Source organism: Piliocolobus tephrosceles, chromosome 21 (assembly GCF_002776525.5).
Source record: "Piliocolobus tephrosceles isolate RC106 chromosome 21, ASM277652v3, whole genome shotgun sequence".
Taxonomy (NCBI): Eukaryota; Metazoa; Chordata; class Mammalia; order Primates; family Cercopithecidae; genus Piliocolobus; species Piliocolobus tephrosceles.
The window spans coordinates 39,832,836-39,850,333 of record NC_045454.1 but is presented as its reverse complement, the minus strand read 5'-3'; the positions used below and the strand labels follow the sequence as shown (position 1 = coordinate 39,850,333).

At 48.6% G+C, this 17,498-nt stretch overlaps 1 protein-coding gene across 3 annotated transcripts in view; it reads right to left on the bottom strand.

The window, feature by feature from the left end:
- Positions 1-17,498, bottom strand: part of CACNA1A (calcium voltage-gated channel subunit alpha1 A) — a 312,076-nt gene that overhangs the window by 55,832 nt on the left and 238,746 nt on the right. For all 3 annotated transcript variants that reach the window (XM_023188767.2, XM_023188768.1, XM_023188769.1), the window contains exons 25-28: positions 7,579-7,678; positions 6,005-6,165; positions 4,118-4,255; positions 1,760-1,961 (exon numbers count right to left, since the gene is read on the bottom strand). In XM_023188767.2, coding sequence (XP_023044535.1) covers positions 1,760-1,961; positions 4,118-4,255; positions 6,005-6,165; positions 7,579-7,678 — 601 coding nt within the window. The remainder of the gene's footprint in view (positions 1-1,759; positions 1,962-4,117; positions 4,256-6,004; positions 6,166-7,578; positions 7,679-17,498) is intronic.

Sequence of the window (17,498 nt, the reverse complement as noted above, 5' to 3'; positions counted from 1 at the left end):
TTCCTTCCTTCCTTCCTTCCTTCCTTCCTTCCTTCCTTCCTTCCTTCTTTCCTTCCCTCTCTCCCTCCCTCCCTCCTTCCTTCTTTTCTTTTCTTTTTTTTTTGACAGGGGCTTGCTTTGTCACCTAGGCTGGAGTGCAGTGCAATCACAGTTCACTGCAGCCCTGACCTCCTGGGCTCAAGTGATCCTCCCACTTCAGCCTTCTGAGTAGCTGGGACTACAGGCATGCACCACCACACTCAGCTAATTAAAACTTTTTTTTTTTTTTCTAATCATAGAGATGGGGTATCACTATGTTGCTCAGGCTGTTCTTGAACTCCTGGGCTCAAGCAATCCTTCTGCCTTGGCCTCCTAAAATGTTAAGATTATAGGCGTGAGCCACTGCACCCAGCCCACTCTTTCTTACTGAATACTTTGCTGCTGCTGCTCCTTCTCTTCGAGGGAGAGAGAGGGAGGAATAGTGGTTATTAAGTCTTAAGGGTCAAGGGAGCAGAGGATATATTCTAGGTCCTCTATTTAGCTTGAATGATGCCAGAGAGGCAAAGAGTCATGTCTATACTCTCTGGTAGACTGGGGACTGGATTTTCCTTCCTTTTCTTTTTTTGAGACAGGATCTTGCTCTGTTGCCCAGGCTGGAGTGCAGTGGCATGATGATAGCTCACTGCAGCCTCGAACTCCCAAGCTCAAGCATCCTCCCACCTCAGCCTCCCGTGTTACTGGGACTAAAGGTGTGCACCATCATGCCTGGCTATGTTTTTGTTTTTTCTGAGACGGAGTCTCGCTCTGTCGCCCAGGCTAGAGTGCAGTGGCTGGATCTCAGCTCACTGCAAGCTCCGCCTCCCGGGTTCACGCCATTCTCCTGCCTCAGCCTCCCGAGTAGCTGGGACTACGGGCGCCCGCCACCTCGCCCAGCTAGTTTTTTTGTATTTTTTAGTAGAGACGGGGTTTCACCGTGTTCGCCAGGATGGTCTCGATCTCCTGACCTCGTGATCCGCTTGTCTCAGCCTCCCAAAGTGCTGGGATTACAGGCTTGAGCCACCGCACCGGCCTATTTTTTTTTTTTTTTTAATTTGTAGTAGAGATGGGGTCTTGCTGTGTTGGCCAGGCTGGTCTCAAACGCCTAAGCTCAAGTGATCCTCCTGCCTCAGTTTCCCAAAATGTTGGGATTACAGGTGTGAGCCACCACACCTGGCTTGGCTTTTCATCCATAAATACTCACCACCCTTCACTAGGGGAGATCGTATTTCCCCACTCCACTGACATCAGAATGGATGTGTGACTTGCTTTGGCTGATGAAATGTGAGCAGAAGTGACATGTGTCATTTTTGAGTACAAGCATGAAGAGCTGAGCCTCAGTCTGACATACTCTCTTTTTCATCTGGAGCATCTCAGAGGGAGGCTGCTCTGCCGCTCTGCCAGCCTGGGAACCAGAATAAAGATGACAAGCAGAAGATCCACAATTGATCTCGACATGCAGTGTGAGCAAAAAATGAGTCCCTTTGTGGATATTTGGCAATGAAATCTGGGGTTGCTTGTTACTGCAGCACAACCCAGACTAAACTGACTGATACATACACTATATGACCTATTTCCTCTGGAACTCCATGAAGGACTACCCTGAAGCCCTGAATTAGGTTTGGAGGATGCTTCTGTTCTCTCCCCAAGGTACCCCTAGAAACGGGTTCCTGGGTGTTGGGTGTGTGTGTTTTAAAGTTTGTATCCCCAGTGTTTAAAGGACAGATGGAATTGGAAGTGGCACCTCATTTTTCTCCAGGCTGTATTCCTCCATCATCTTGTCCCCTTGCTCCTGGAAGGTGATGATGATCAAGGCCACAAAGATATTGACAAAGAAGAAGGGGAACACCACAAAGTAGACGACGTAGAAAATGGACATCTCCATGCGGTACCCGGGGCTGGGGCCCTGGTTCTCAAAGGTGGCGTCCACTGAGTGCTTGAGGACCCTGAAAGGAATGGGGCAGGGAGAGGGAAGGGACAGGAAGGAGAGAGACAAGGACCCAAGGGGTGATAAGGAAGGTGGAGAGAGGGTGGAAGTAAGATGGTGGAACAGGAACAGAGAGAAATGAAAAAGAAATTTAAGTAGTCACTGTTTTTTGAAAGCTTGACAACAATGTCAGTTATTTCTTAAATTTAATTTTTTTTTTGTATTTTTAGTAGAGACGGGGTTTCACCATGTTAGCCAGGATGGTCTTGATCTCCTGACCTTGTGATCCACCCGCCTCGGCCTCCCAAAGTGCTGGGATTACAGGCATGAGCCACCGTGCCCGGTCCAATTTTAATTTTTTGAGATGGAGTTTTGCTCTCGTTGCCCGGGGTTGGAGTGCAATGGCGTGATCTCAACTCACTACAACCTCCACCTCCTGGGTTCAAGCGATTCTCCTGCCTCAGCCTCCTAAGTAGCTGGGATTACAGACATGCGCCACCATGCCTGGCTAATTTTTTTGTATTTTTAGTAGAGACGGGGTTTCACCATGTTGGTCAGGCTGGTCTTGAACTCCTGACCTCAGGTGATCCACCCACTTTGGCCTCCCAAACTGCTGAGATTACAGGTGTGAGCCACCACGCCCAGCCAATGTCAGTTATTTCTACTGCTGTGCATGAAGGGCTTGCTGTGTGCTGGAAACAATATTCAACGTTTCATTCCCACTTGCTCAGCAACCCTCTCAGGGAGGTTATTACTGGCTCCAGTTTGCATACGAGGAAACTGAAGTTTGGCAATTTAAAGGGACGTGCTGAAGATCACCCACTTAGAAGTGGCCAAGTTAGGATTTAAAGACAGGTTGTGGCAATGGAGGGAGTGGAGGTGGGTGTATGAATGTGGAGTGGGTATTTGAGCACAGGAGGTGGTGGGTGCTGAGGAGGTGCAATGAGGATATGTATGAGAGTAGGTAAGTGCATAGCAGCTCTGTACAGTTGTGCAGGTTGTGCACTGCTTAAAGGCTGTGTCTAAGTGTTACCTTCACATGATAGGCATGATAGATTTGTGTATTCATGATGACAATTTTTTGGCAGGTGGCCCTCCAGTGCCTTGTTTGAACAAAATCATTTAAGTCTATTGCAATGATTTTCAGACAGATGGAAGTGAAGCCTGTTGAGAAAGGGGTGTTGTAAAAAACTTTGCTCAAAGGGGCCTTATAGGTTAGCACTATTCTCATGTGTGTGAATACTGGATGTGTGTGAGGGTGGGCAGAAGGGCATGTTCAGGTTGGCATATTTGCTGAGAGAGGGAGGGAGGTAAGGATAATGAGGGTACATGCTGGAATCTACCAAGCTTCTGGCCTGGCACTTCCAGACCTCTGCGAGGAAGACTACGACTTGGACAAGGTGAGGGAGGGAGGCATTTGTTTTGGGTGCGAATTAAGGGGGTACTGAAAATCTCAGTAATCAAGATAATCTTTTGCTCCAATATTTTTAAAAATCAAAATTAATGCAAAAAGTCCATGATGAAAAAATACCAATTTCTTCTTCTTTTTGTTTTTTGAGATGGGGTCTCCTTCTGTTGTCCAGGCTGGAGTACAATGGCACAATCACAGCTCACTGCAGCCTTGAACTCCTAGGCTCAAGCAATCCTCCCACCTCAGCCTCCTGAGTAGCTGGGATAACAGGTACGAGCCACCACAAATGGCTCAAAATTTTAAATAAAGATGAAGTCCATGATTCAGCCTTACTGTTTTTTTTTTTTTTTTTTTTTTTTCGCAGGGTGGGGAGGAGGCCATAGTTTTGCTCTGTCACCCAGGATGAAGTGCAGTGGTGCCATCTTGGCTCACTGCAACCTCTGCCTCCTGGGTTCAAGGGATTTTCGTGTCTCAGTCTCCTGAGTAGCCGGGACCACAGGTTCATGAGCCACCATGCCTGGCTGTTTTGTTTTTTGTTTTTTTGTATTTTTAGTATTTTTAGAGTTTTGCCATGATGGTCAGGCTGATCTCAAACTCCTGGCCTCAAGCAAATACACCTGCCTTGGCCCCCTAAAGTGTTGGGATTACAGGCGTGAGCCACCATGCCCAGCTTCCAAGACCTTTCTTATCACTAAGCTCTCAGGCCCTTTATCCTCCTGCTCCCTGGGGTTCCTCCTGGGTAGGTTTCTAGTTGGGCCACTTACTGTGGCCAGCCTTCTCCCGTGGACACGGTGAAGAGGGTCAGCAGAGCCCACAGCACGTTGTCATAATGGAATTCATACTTCTTCCACTCCCGATCTCGCGCCTTCACCTCATTCTTCTCGTAGAGGAGGTATTTGCCTCTGCCACAGAGAGTGGGGACTGTTAGCAAACAGGAAAGAGGGGCTGTCTTGCACTTGTCTTTGGTTATCAGAGACAGGGGGAGGGAAAAGAAGAGGGGTCCACCAGCCTAGGCTGCGTCCCTCAGCCTGGGAAGCAGTGCCTCCCCACCCTGCCACCATGTGTCCCTCTGCTTCACCGGGGATTACGTGAGCATCTACTTCGAGATAAATCCATGGGTGATGGCACAACCTTACTCTTGGTGGGAGAGCTGACCCAGGGTCCAACACTTCCAACGTGATAACTTCTAGTCCTCGGGGTGAGAGCCTCAGGCTTGCTGGGGGTGGGGTGGGGGGAGTTTAGGAGGAGGCAGAGAGACCCAGCGGACATTTACAGGTTCATCAGGCTAAGGGAGGTTGCTACTCCTTTTCAAGGCAGGAAACAAGGGTTAGTTCCAGACTCCTGTCCAGACATCTGGCATCCTCCTAATTTCAATAAATAGCCATCAAGATAACAACAGGCTATCACGTGTTGCAAAATGCCACTTTACACTGGTAACAATATCACTATATATACACATACATATATACACACACACATATATATGTATTGTGTGTGTATATATATGTGTGCATGTGTGTGTGTGTATATATATATATATATTTTTTGAGATGGAGTCTCGCTCTGTTGCCCAGGCTGGAGTACAGTGGTCCAATTTGGGCTCACTGCAAGGTCTGCCTCCCAGGTTCACGCCATTCTCCTGCCTCAGCCTCCCGAGTAGCTGGGACTACAGGCATCTGCCACCATGCCCAGCTAGTTTTTTGTATTTTTAGTAGAGACGGGGTTTCACCGTGTTAGCCAGGATGGTCTCGATCTCCTGACCTCATGATCCGCCCACCTCGGCCTCCCAAAGTGCTGGGATTACAGGTGTGAGCCTCCACGCCCAGCCTATATGTATATATTTTTGAGAGGCAGGGTCTCATTCTGTCACGCAGGCTGGAGTACAGTGGTACCATCATAGTGCATTGCAGCCTTGAACTCCTATGTTTAAACAATCCTCCCGCCTCAGCCTCCCAAGTAGCTGAGACTACAGGTGTGTGCTACCATGCCCTGCTAACTTTTAAAATTTATTTTGTAGGGATGGGCTCTCATTATGTTGCCCAATCTGGTCTCCAATTCCCGGCCTCAAGTAATCCTCCCACCTCAGCCTCCCAAAGTGTTCGGATTACAGGTGTGGGCCACTGCACCTGGCCTCTTACCTAACTTATTTGGCAATGAAACCTGATCTGATTGGACATGAAGCTCTTTATACTTGTTATTTACCCCATTTGGTGTGAATACACATTTTATGGCAGAAATATTGTGTTTGATTGTAGGGCTGCCTTAGACCCAGCTGAGGATGTCATGTGCAACATGGGATGTACACAGTCCAACCTTTCTAAAACCTCAAAATATTCTCAACTTTGAAACACATCTGCCTGTAAAGATTTCAGGTAAGGAACTGTGGACGTGTATTAATATCCCTCACATGACAAGGGCAGTGACTGAAAAGTCAAGCAATTTGCTTATGACTCATTCTGTGGCTATGGGTGGTGACTCAAATTCTAAAACCGGTTTTCTTTCTACCCAAGATCCAAGCTGGTTGCAACGGAGTCACTCCCAAGGCTCACCACTTCTCCAGCCTCTGAGCCCGAGGGGCCGATGCCTCTAGCCACTTCCCCCCTGCCCACCTGCTAGTTCCAATGGGAATGTGCCAGAAAGCTGAGACCCACCGACAATCTTTCTCAAACTCCTTGGACTCGTCGGTGCAGTGGAAGAACTTCCCCTTGAAGAGCTGCACGGCCACCACGGCGAAGATGAACATGAATAGCATGTAGACGATGAGGATGTTGAAGACGTTTTTAAGCGAGTTCACCACACAATCAAACACAGCCTGTGGGGTGGGGTTGACAGAGAGCATGAGGGGCTGGGGACCTGCCCAATCTTCTGCATCCAGTGGCCCATAATACCAGAATACTGCCATTATCATTCCCATTTTTTTTTTTTTTTTTTGAGATGGAGTCGTGCTCTGTCACCCAGGCTGGAGGGCAGTGGTGCAATCTCGGCACTCACTGCAAGCTCCGTCTCCCGGGTTCACGCCATTCTCCTGCCTCAGCCTCCCAAGTAGCTGGGACTACAGGTGCCCACCACTGCGCCCGGCTAATTTTTTATATTTTTAGTAGAGACAGGGTTTCACCATGGTCTCGATCTCCCGACCTCGTGATCTGCCTGCCTTGGCCTCCCAAAGTGCTGAGATTACAGGCGTGAGCCACTGCGCCCAGCCACTATCATTCCCATTTTACAGGCAAGGTCATAAGTCAAGTCCCTAGGGTAAGGCCCCCCAGCTTTCAGAAATAAGTGTTGGAGAAGTTGGACTCAATCCTGGCATTCTATGGATCTAAAACTCCCAAATGGGATACCAGAGATGCTTTTAAGTGATACAAAGTGAGCCCAACACAGAAAAGCAAGGTAACAAAGTTACTTCCTCTCCAACTCTCTCAGTCCTTTTGAGTGAAGGAGAAATTGCTACTATGTTAACACCTACCATTGACACTTTCCCTCTTTAACCAAGAAAGAGCAGTTGTCAAGGCTCAAAGCCTTGGGCAGGCACCATATTTGGTTAGATTTCAATAACAGTATCTGTTTTCTGTCTTTAATTTTTAATAGAGACAGAGTCTAACTGTGTTGCCCAGGCTGGTCTCATTCTCCTGGGCTCAAGCAATAAATACTCCTGCCGTGGTCTTCCAAACTGCAGGGATTACAGGTGTAATTTGATTTAAAGAAACGTATTACATAAGAGATAATACTGGGGACCCTCAGGTGAAGCATACACTGAAAGTGGGTGCTCTAATGACTGGATTTTATTTCCTTTAATTTTTTTTTTTTCAATGACAGGCTTTTGGGAAATGCTGGTTCATGCTGTTTTGGAATGGGAGATATTAGAGCCTAGAACAGGTAGATGAAAAGTCAATATTTCATGGAACAAGAAATCTAGTTCCTGCTTCCCAGATCACGATTATACCCTTTTAAATTCATATGATGCTTTCATGTGAATTAGGAAAAGGGATCTTAACTATGAGACATTTCATCTGAAGAAAAATCGTCATAATACACAGATTATTTTAGATCAACTCACTTTACTGCCATCTGCTGGGAAGTTGTAATAATACAAATATCCATATACAATGGCTAGGATGTTATCAGCACCTCCTTTAATGTGTTGTCCTTGAGCAGTGTGCAACCTGCTCAACTGTACATGATAACCCTGACAGTCCCCCCACCCCACCTCACCATCTCTCAATCTCACCTTGAGCTTTGGCAACCGCTTGATGGTTTTAAGAGGTCGTAGCACCCGGAGGACTCGGAGGGATTTAATCGTGTTGATGTCTTTTCCTTTGCTATTGCCACTGTGGAGGAATGTTAGGGTGGGGAGAAGGGAAGAGAGGAAGCAGAGGTCAGGTTGGGTAGGGGGCAGCCCACAGCTCCATGGGACCCTACCCTCCCAGGCCTAGAAGTCTGGGGTGAGCTTGGCATAGTCCTGCCCTTCCTGGTGAAGAGTGGTCCGTTTCGCCTGTTAAGCTTGGGCTCAGGAGCCAGTAAGTAGGTGGCTTTTTGTGGTTCTGGTCCCAGGGTTGGTTGAGGGCCCTTTGCCATCTGGCTGGGCCTGAGCAGCTGCATGGAGTGCCCCTGAGACCCAGCACAAAAGGGTTGGCTGATTCCCCAGCCCCCATTTCTGCATAGCTTTTCTTCTCTCTCTTTTTTTTTTTTGAGACAGGGTTTGGCTCTGTCACCAAGGCTGGAGTGCAGTGGCACGATCTCGACTCACTGCAACCTCCGCCTCCTGGACTAAAGCCATCCTCCCACCTCAGCCTCCCAAGTAGCTGGGACTACAGGCACATGCCACTGCACCTGGCTAATTGTTTTGTCTTTTTTGTACAGATGGGGTTTCACCACGTTGCCCATGCTGGTTTCAAACTCCTCAGCTCAAGCAGTCTGCCCTCCTCACCCTCCCAAAGTGCTGGGAATACAGGTGTGAGCCAGTGTGCCTGGTCACAGCTATTTTCTTTTTTTTTTTGAGACGGAGGCTTGCTCTGTTACCTGGGCTGAACTGCAGTGGCGCATCTCGGCTCACTGCAAGCTCTGCCTCCCAGGTTCACGCCGTTCTCCTGCCTCAGCCTCCCAAGTAGCTGGGACTACAGGCGCCTGCCACCATGCCTGGCTAATTTTTTTGTATTTTTAGTAGAGATGGGGTTTCACCGTGTTAGCCAGGATGGCCTCCCAAAGTGCTGGGATTACAGGCGTAAGCCACCGCACCCGGCCAATCCCAGCTATTTTCAAAAAAGCCCTTGGTCTAGGAGTTTAGCAGTTCCCTACGTATTTCTTTTTTGTTTTTTTTAGATGGAGTTTCACTCTTGTTGCCCAGGCTGGAGGGCAATGGTGCGATCTCGGCTCACTGCAACTTCCACCTCCCAGGTTCAAGTGATTCTCTTGCCTCAGCCTCTCCAAGTAGCTGGGACTACAGGCGCCTGCCACCACCACGCCCAGCTAATTTTTGTATTTTTAGTAGAGACGGGGTTTCACCATGTTAGCCAGGATGGTCTTGATCGCCTGACCTCGTGATCCACCCGCCTTGGCCTCCTAAAGTGCTGGGATTACAGGCGTGAGCCACTGCACCTGGTCCCCCTGTGTATTCTTTCTAAAGGTGGTATCAGTGGGCTCTTCAAAAAATGGGATTTTTCTCCCCCTTCCATTGGGATTCTGGAAGATGCTTAAAGTAGCCCTTATACTAAATCTCTCCTCCCCCACCATAGTCCCTGAGCCCGCAGTGGGGAAAATAACAGCGTTCTGCTCCTTTCAGATGCTGATGCGGCTGCTGCCATGGTCTCTGCTGCATTGCTCCAAGGGGCTCTGAGCCCATCTTTGCCAGAGAGGACCGCACAGAAGTTCAGTCCAAGATCTATTGGAACTGAGCTTAGCAATGCAGACCCCAGAGATGCCATGACACCCTTGGCCAACCATGACTCAGGCGCCCCAAAAGGAGGGTATTGAGTGGGACCATGAATAGCTTGTGGTTCATGGCACTCATGACCCATCCAGTTGTCCACACCGGAAACCTGAGAGTCATGTTCAACTGCCTGCCCTCTATCCCCGTCCCCAGCGGGTCACCTTCCTTAACATACCACCATCCGTTCCTGGGTGACATCCCCCATCACCCGTCTCCCAACTTGCTCCTCATTCCCTTGTCTCTCTCTTCTTCCATGTTTTATGCACACAGTGGCCAAAGCCAATGACCATGTCACTCGTTCTCTTGCTCAGAATTCTTCTGGAGCACCTGAATTCTTAGAAGAGCAAGCGTGAACTTCTGGACATGGCATTCAAGGTTCTCGGAAATCTCGCCCAGCTTACCTTCATCTTTGCATTCCCATTTATTGCTACATATCTCAAGCTCCAGCCACGTTCTTTTGCCTCTGTCTGCTTATGCATATACTGTTCCCGCTGCTAGAAATGCCCTTCCTCCACTTCTCCAGTCACAGAACTACCCGGTCCTCAAAGCCCAAATTACATGTTCCTCCCTCCGACAGCATTTCCTGACTGCCCACCTCTTGCTCCTGCCAGCTCCCATGTACTGTTTCGGAGTTAATCTTGTTTCTTCGGTCTCTGGTTTTAGACAGAAAACTCTTCAAAGGCTTACAGTGTAACAGTGCAAGTTATTCTTCTCTGTGTTCATTTTCCCTTTCATCTTTTTTTTTTTTTTTGAGATGGAGTCTTGCTCTATTGCCTAGGCTGGAGTGCAGTGGCATGATCTCGGCTCACTGCAACCTCTGCCTCCCAAGTTCAAGCGATTCTCCCGCCTCAGGCTCCCGAAGAGCTGGTACTACAGGCATGAGTCACCACATCCGGCTAATTATTTTTTGTTTTTTGTTTTTTGTTTTTTTTTTTGAGACGGAGTCTCGCTCTGTCACCCAGGCTGGAGTGCTGTGGCCGGATCTCAGCTCACTGCAAACTCCGCCTCCCAGGTTCACGCCATTCTCCTGCCTCAACCTCCCGGGTAGCTGGGACTACAGGCGCCACCACCTCGCCCGGCTAGTTTTTTGTATTTTTTAGTAGAGACGGGGTTTCACCGTGTTAGCCAGGGTGGTCTCGATCTCCTGACCTCATGATCCGCCCGTCTTGGCCTCCCAAAGTGCTGGGATTACAGGCTTGAGCCACCGCGCCCGGCCGAATTTTTGTATTTTTAGTAGAGACAGGGTTTCACTGTGTTGGCCAGGCTGATCTCGAACTCCTGACCTCAAGTAATCCACCCACCTTGGCCTCCCAAAGTGCTGGGACTACAGGCGTGAGCCACTGCGCCCGGCCATTTCCCCTTTAATCTTGATTCTTGTCCCAGCCCCTAGTCTGCGCCTGGCGTGTGCTCTCACACGTGAATGCCTCCAGGTTGGAGTCTTTGGGGGGGGGGGGGTCACCTAGAAAACAACTCCCTACAGTGACCTCCTGGGTCATGAGCAGAGCTGCCCCCAGAGACCCCCATCACGATGTGTCTCAGTATCCAGTGGAAAAACATCACTCTTCACACCATTTGCTTTTTGAAGGACTCCATTCTTTCGTTTTCAGGGAAGAAAGAGAATTGTATTTTAGCCTGCTAGGCAGAGACATACTCCAGGGTTCAGCAGTCTGAACATTTTTTTTTTTCTTTTTAAAACCAACATCATCATTATCATCTCAAGGCTGTGCCCCCAGGTGTGAGATACACGTTGGACAGTCACTGAGATAATTTTGGGCAGAACAGGGGTACAGATTAAATAATTGGATCTCAGAGGGACATAATCATTTCTTTTTCTTTCTTTCTTTTTTTAATTATACTTTAAGTTTCTTTTCCACATATCTTTCAGACGTTCTGCTTTTGCTGGAAAAGAAGCCGCAGGTAGATGCTAATAGGCCTTTAACACCTCCCTAACACTTAGTAATTTTCCTTTTAACAAAGAGCACAGCTTGAAGGCAACAACATTCTCTGATTTTTGTTAGATTTACCTTTTTTTTTTTTTTTGAGACAGAGTTTCGCTCTTGTTGCCCAGGCTGAAGTGAATGGCATGATCTCAGCTCACGGTAGCCTCTGCCTCCAGGGTTCAAGCGATTATTTTGCCTTAGTCTCCTGAGTAGCTGGGATTACAGGCATGTGCCATCACGCCCGGCTAATTTCGTATTTTTAGTAGAGACAGGGTTTCTCCATGTTGTTCAGGCTGGTCTCAAACTCCCGATCTCAAGTGATCTGCCTGCCTCGGCCTCCCAAAGTGCTGGGATTATAAGCATAAGCCACCGTACCTGGCCTGGATTTACTTTTGCAGTTGCAGATTTATCTAAGGTTAGCAATGCTGGTTGTAAGTGGATAATATAGTTTCCTTTTTTTTTTTTTTTTTTTTTTAAATTAAAGTAATGGAGTCTCAGGGTGGAGTGCAGTGGTGCAATCATAGCTCACCACAGCCTCCAACTCCTGGGCTCAAGTGATCCTCCAGCCTCAGCCTCCCAAATGGCTGGGCTGCAGGCATGCACCACTGCACCTGGCTAAAGTTTCCTTTTGAAACTGAAGTTTAGAATACGTGTTGATAGAAAAAAAAATGTCAAGGAACTGTACATCCAGGTTGCACATGGTACTGGCTAAAATCTTGATGTCCCAAACAAGTGACATTTGGGAGCACGTCTCCATGGGTGTTTTGCATCTCCTCATCTGAAAACCATTCCATGGTGATTTTATTTTTTCTAATTTAAAATTTTTTCTTTTTTTTTTCGAGACAGAGTCTTACTCTGTTGCCCAGGCTGGAGTGCAGTGGCATGATCTTAGCTCACTGCAACCTCCGCCTCCCAGGTTTAAGTGATTCTCCTGCCTCAGCCTCCTAGGTAGCTGGGATTACAGGTGTGCACCACCACGCCCAGCTAATTTTTTGTATTTTCAGTAGAGATGGGGTTTCACCACGTTGGCCGGGCTGGTCTCAAACTCCTGTTCTCAAGTGATCTACCTGCCTCGGCCTCCCAAAATGTTGGGATTAGACACGTGAGCCACAGTGTCTGGCCCACTTTCATTGCTTCTGATAACTGCTCCACCCAGCTTGCCTATTGAAACTGAACCTCTGCCCCTTCTGTTCTCTGCAGGAACTGGTGGGGCACGGGCGGAGGCATTGGCAACACCCTTTGGGATGCCTCTTTCCCAGGGAGTTCGTTCTGGTCATTCGAAGTGACAGGACGGCGGCGGCAAGGACACAAGGCCATGGAAACAGGCCCAGCACTAACGAGGCTACACCAGGGGACAGATCACGAGACAGAATATGAAAGAGAGAGAGAGAAAGAGAGAGAGAGAGAGAGAAAGAGACTTTACCGTGTACTGCTCCTGGTGATGTGGCATCAGAGGGAGAGACAGATCGTAAGTGGCCTCAGAAGAAAGAACACAGAACACGCACGTACACACACGCACCCCTGAGCACCCCCAAGTCCCGCCCAGGCACCAGTTGTGGGAGCCTCAGGCTCATGGCGCTGGCTGATGTCCATCCTTCCATCTGGAAGCTGCCCCCACCTCCGTTCAGTCCCCTGCCCTTGGCAGGCCCCTGGCACTGCCCAAGAAAGCACCTAGGAAAGCCGAATTTCCAGGTAGCAGGACAGCTGCAAAGCTGTCAGTTACTGAAGGCGAATTCACCACGGAAAGTCACTGCCAAGAGCCGGAGAAACCCCTCTTCTCCAGGCATTGTGGAGCTGCAACGTTTCAGAATGTCTTAAAGGTTGTGAACTTTGAAGTTGAGGGGACCTGGGTTTGAATCCTGATTCTGCCTCTCATTATCCTCGTCTGCAAAACAGGCTCAGACTGGGCGCCGTGGCTCACAGCTGTAATCCCGGTACTTTGGGAGGCCGAATTGGGAAGCTTGGTTGAGGCCAGAAGTTTGAGACCAGCCTGGGCAACATAGGGAGACCCTGTCTCTCTCTTTCTTTTTTTTTTTTTTGAGGTGGGGTCTCCCTCTGTCGCCCAGGCTGGAGTGCAGTAGTGAGATCTTGGCTCACTGTAGCCTCAACCTCCAGGGCTCAGGTGGTTCTCTCACCTTAGCCTCCCAAGTAGCTGGAAATACAGGCAAATTTTTCCATTTTTTTGTAGAGACAGGGGTCTCGTTATGTTGCCCAGGCTGGTCTCAAACTCCTGGGCTCAAGTGATCTTTCTGCTTAGGCCTCCCAGAGTGCTGGGATTACAAGTGTGAGCCACTGAGGCCTGGGCAAGACTCTGCCTCTTAAAACAACCAACCAACCAACCAACCCACCCACCCACCCAGGTCTGTGGAATTCTGATGTTTGATTAACAATAGCTATGGCTTTAGGCTTTGCTCTTTATGGAGAGGTCAGCAAAGAGTTCTGACGTGGGATGGGATTGGAAGCAACTCTGAAGTCCTTTGAGCAAATGCAGGCCTGGAGAAAGCTGTCAGCACCTGGCAGCTGGTCCTCTCATGACTCATTGTTGGAATCAGGCTTGGGGATCATTAGGAACCTTCAACAATGACTGGAGATCCAGGTTAGAAAGACTTGACCAGCATCAGAATGGCAGAAACCCTGTCACCAAGCAGACTCTATGGAATTTTCCATCCACGACCCCTTTGGAAGTTAGTGATTTTTTTTTCTTTTTTCTTTTCTTTTTTTTTGAGACGGAGTCTCGCTCTGTCGCCCAGGCTGGAGTGCAGTGGTGCGATCTCGGCACTCACTGCAAGCTCCACCTCCAGGGTTCAGGCCATTCTCCCGCCTCAGCCTCCCAAGTAGCTGGGACTACAGGCGCCCGCCAACCATGCCCAGCTAATTTTTTTGTATTTTTAGTAGAGATGGGGTTTCACCGTGTTAGCCAGGATGGTCTCGATCTCTTGACCTCGTGATCCACCCACCTGGGACTCCCAAAGTGCTAGGATTACAGCTGTGATCCACTGCTTCCAGCCGTGATATTTTTAAAAACACAGAATGGTTTAAATGTCTACAAATATTCCCAGTGGATTCTCCTCCACACCCCCTCATCTCCTTTTCCTGTAGTCTGGCTTGGGATTCTCAAACTCAGTATATCTAGGAATTATTGCATACGTAGAATCATATAGATTCTACTTTTTTTTTTTTTTTTTGATGGAGTCTCACTCTGTTGCCAGGCTGGAGTGCAGTGGTGCAATCTCGGCTCACTGCAACCTCCACCTCCCAGGTTCAAGTGATTCTCCTGCCTCAGCCTCCCAAGTAGCTGGGACTACAGGCATGTGCCACCACGCCTAGCTAATTTTTGTATTTTTAGTAAAGATGGGGTTTCACCATGTTGGCCAGGATGGTCTCGATCTCTTGACCTTGTGATCCACCTGCCTTGGCCTTCCAAAGTGCTAGGATTACAGGCGTGAGCCACTGCACCCGGCCTTATTTTATATTTTTAGAGACGGGGTCTTGTTGTGTCGCCCAGGCTGGAGTACAGTGGCATGATCATAGCTTACTGCATGCAGCCTTGAACTCCCTGGTTCAAGTGATTCTCCCACCTCAGCCTCCCAAGTAGCTGGGACTACAGGCGAGAGCCACCACACCCAGATTCTTTATGGATGATCCAGGGAGTTTTCAATGATAGTGATTTTTGCCTAATCTGCTGACTTTAGGTTTAATATGGGAGTCCTCTGAACATCACTGCATTTGCCTGTGGGAAGACAGCACCATTTTGCCTATTTTCCAGATGAGGAAGCTGAGGCCTAGAGAAAAAGAGTGAGTTGCCCAAGGGCAGGCACACAGCTGGGAAGGCAGACTGAGATTCAAACCCAGGTGTGGGTATCTCTCACGCAAAGCTTCTTTCCATTTCATCATACTCAAAATAATGCCTTCAGGGGTTGGGGGCTGTTTTGAAGATGCGGATCAAAAGACAGCAGCCCGAGGGCTCCATCTTTGGCTTCCTGACCGTTTGGCTCCTGGCTATGCAGAAGCAGCTTGATCAAGGCGCTCTGCCAGCTGCAGTCCTGCCTTTGGGGGAGGAGCAGCCGCGCCAGATGGACTCTTGGCAGTGAGGGCAGGATCATGATCCACCAGCTGCTGAGAAATGTCAGTTGGCTGCCCCGATGTATGGGCACAGAGCGTGATACCATGTGTGATGGCTCATGAAATGGGGCGTTTATGGTGGACGCATGGACACAAGGGTACACAGTCAGTGAATTGAGCAGGACACACACACACAGAGATATTTGGGTGAGGGGCAGGAGGGGTGGACATCTTCAGGAGAGCTTCAACACATCCCTTGGTGGGACCACAGGGATAGCTTTTTCCCATATCAGAGACAGGGCCACAATCAGCACTGGGGGAGGAATCCTTGCTTTGACCCGAACAGGCCAGAACAGCAAGATTCCTTTCAACAAGGAAGGGAATAACCTTCTGCTCCCTTCCCCTACTCCCTTCTCCTGGATCTTGCAGCCCTGCCAGGCCTCAAAGAACCCAGGCAGGCCAGGCAGCTGCATATCATTCTGCGCACCGTGAGCCTCCGTATTCAGGGTTGGGAGATGGGCAGCATCTGACAGCTGAACCCAACCTCAGTGATCTTGTCGGACTTACTTCCCTCCACAGTCCCTCTGGGTCACAGTTTCCTCATCTAGATGGGAAAAACTGAGGCACAGAGAGGCTAAAGGACTTGCACATCTACAGAGAAATCAAACAGACCTCGAGGGACCATTTCCTAAAACAATAAGGTCAATCTAAAACTTGTTGGGACTCTCAGCCTTGTCTATGAGGGAATATGCACACAGGACAGACAAAGCAAGTTAAAAGACCAGAAAGGAAACAAGCAGAGGACCCGGGGTGGGGGGCGGGGAAGTTCAGCACTCAGGCTGAGAACCTCAGAGCATCCCATGTTCCTTCCAATGTGCCAACTATCTGATACAAGAAAAGACAATAGGCAAAGTCCTCATAGGGTGAGAGACCTTCTCAGGCAAAAGAGGCCAGAAACCTGTAACCGGGTGAAGATTCCAAAACTTTTCTTGGGGAAAAAAGCAGTAGCTCGAGTAGTAGCTCCTATTCTGGCTTTACAGCAGTTTGGCTCTTAGGTGTGCAGGAATGGCTTGATCAAGGCACCTGGCCAGCTGTGCTGGGCCTGCAGCCCTGCCCTGGGGGAGGAACGGCAGCACCAGATGGACTGTTGACAGTGGGGTGGGGAGGATGTGGTAGGGGTGAGGTTTGAGGGTCTCCTCTCTCATCCCTTTGGCCATTATATAAAGATGCTCCCTGTTGGACTCATGTCTGTCAGCTCTTTCAAAACCCTGGGAGAGTCCTAGGCACTTGCCAGGATCTCACTGGCAAAATCTCACACCTCCCAGTTTCTGCATGATCTACAAGCCTGCCAGGCTTGACAGCATGGCCTGAAATCCCTATTCAGATCCTTTTCTTGCATAAGAATTAAAACAACAATAACAATAACAACATTCAAAATGAATTTTCAAGAGTGCAGGGCGGCTTTATGCCTGTACCCATTTCACAAGAACAATGTAAAAGCTTGACTCTGCAAACAGGCTGCCAAATTCATGTGAGTTGTAGGCCAATTTTGAATGCCCTTGTATAACTTGATACTTAAAAAGAAAACTCAGAAATTAAAAAAAAAAATCAACTCCTCATGGCAGATTATTTTGTAACACAAAGAATCATTCTGCTATTTTTTTTTTTTTTTTTTTTTTTGAGGTGGAGTCTCGCTCTGTCACCCAGGTTGGAGTGCAGTGGCACAATCTTGGCTCACTGCAACCTCTACCTCCTGGGTTCAAGTGATTCTCCTGCCTCAGCCTCCCGAGTAGCTGGGATTACAGGCACTCCCTACCACACCCAACTAGTTTTTGTATATTTAGTAGAGATGGGGTTTCACAATGTTGGCCATAGTGGTCTTGAACCCCTGACCTCAAGTGATCCACTCGTCCTCCCTCAGTGCTGGGATTACAGGTGTGAGCCACCACACCCAGCTCATTCTGCTAATTGATCTCTGGTGGAAAAGAATTTTTGGTTCATTTTTGCAGATTAGCTTTGTTTAAAAGAGGAGGCTAATTGTACCTCCAGGGAACCTAGAAACAGCATGTTGTAAACAATGGCCCATAATGGCAAAAGCTCAACGATTGAAAAACTTGTTCCAGGGCCCTTTGAAGGTCATTCCCCTCCCTAAATTGTGATGGTCACCTTGGAGGCTGTAGGTGGGACAGTCACTTCCTCAGCATTTTTTTTTTTTTTTTT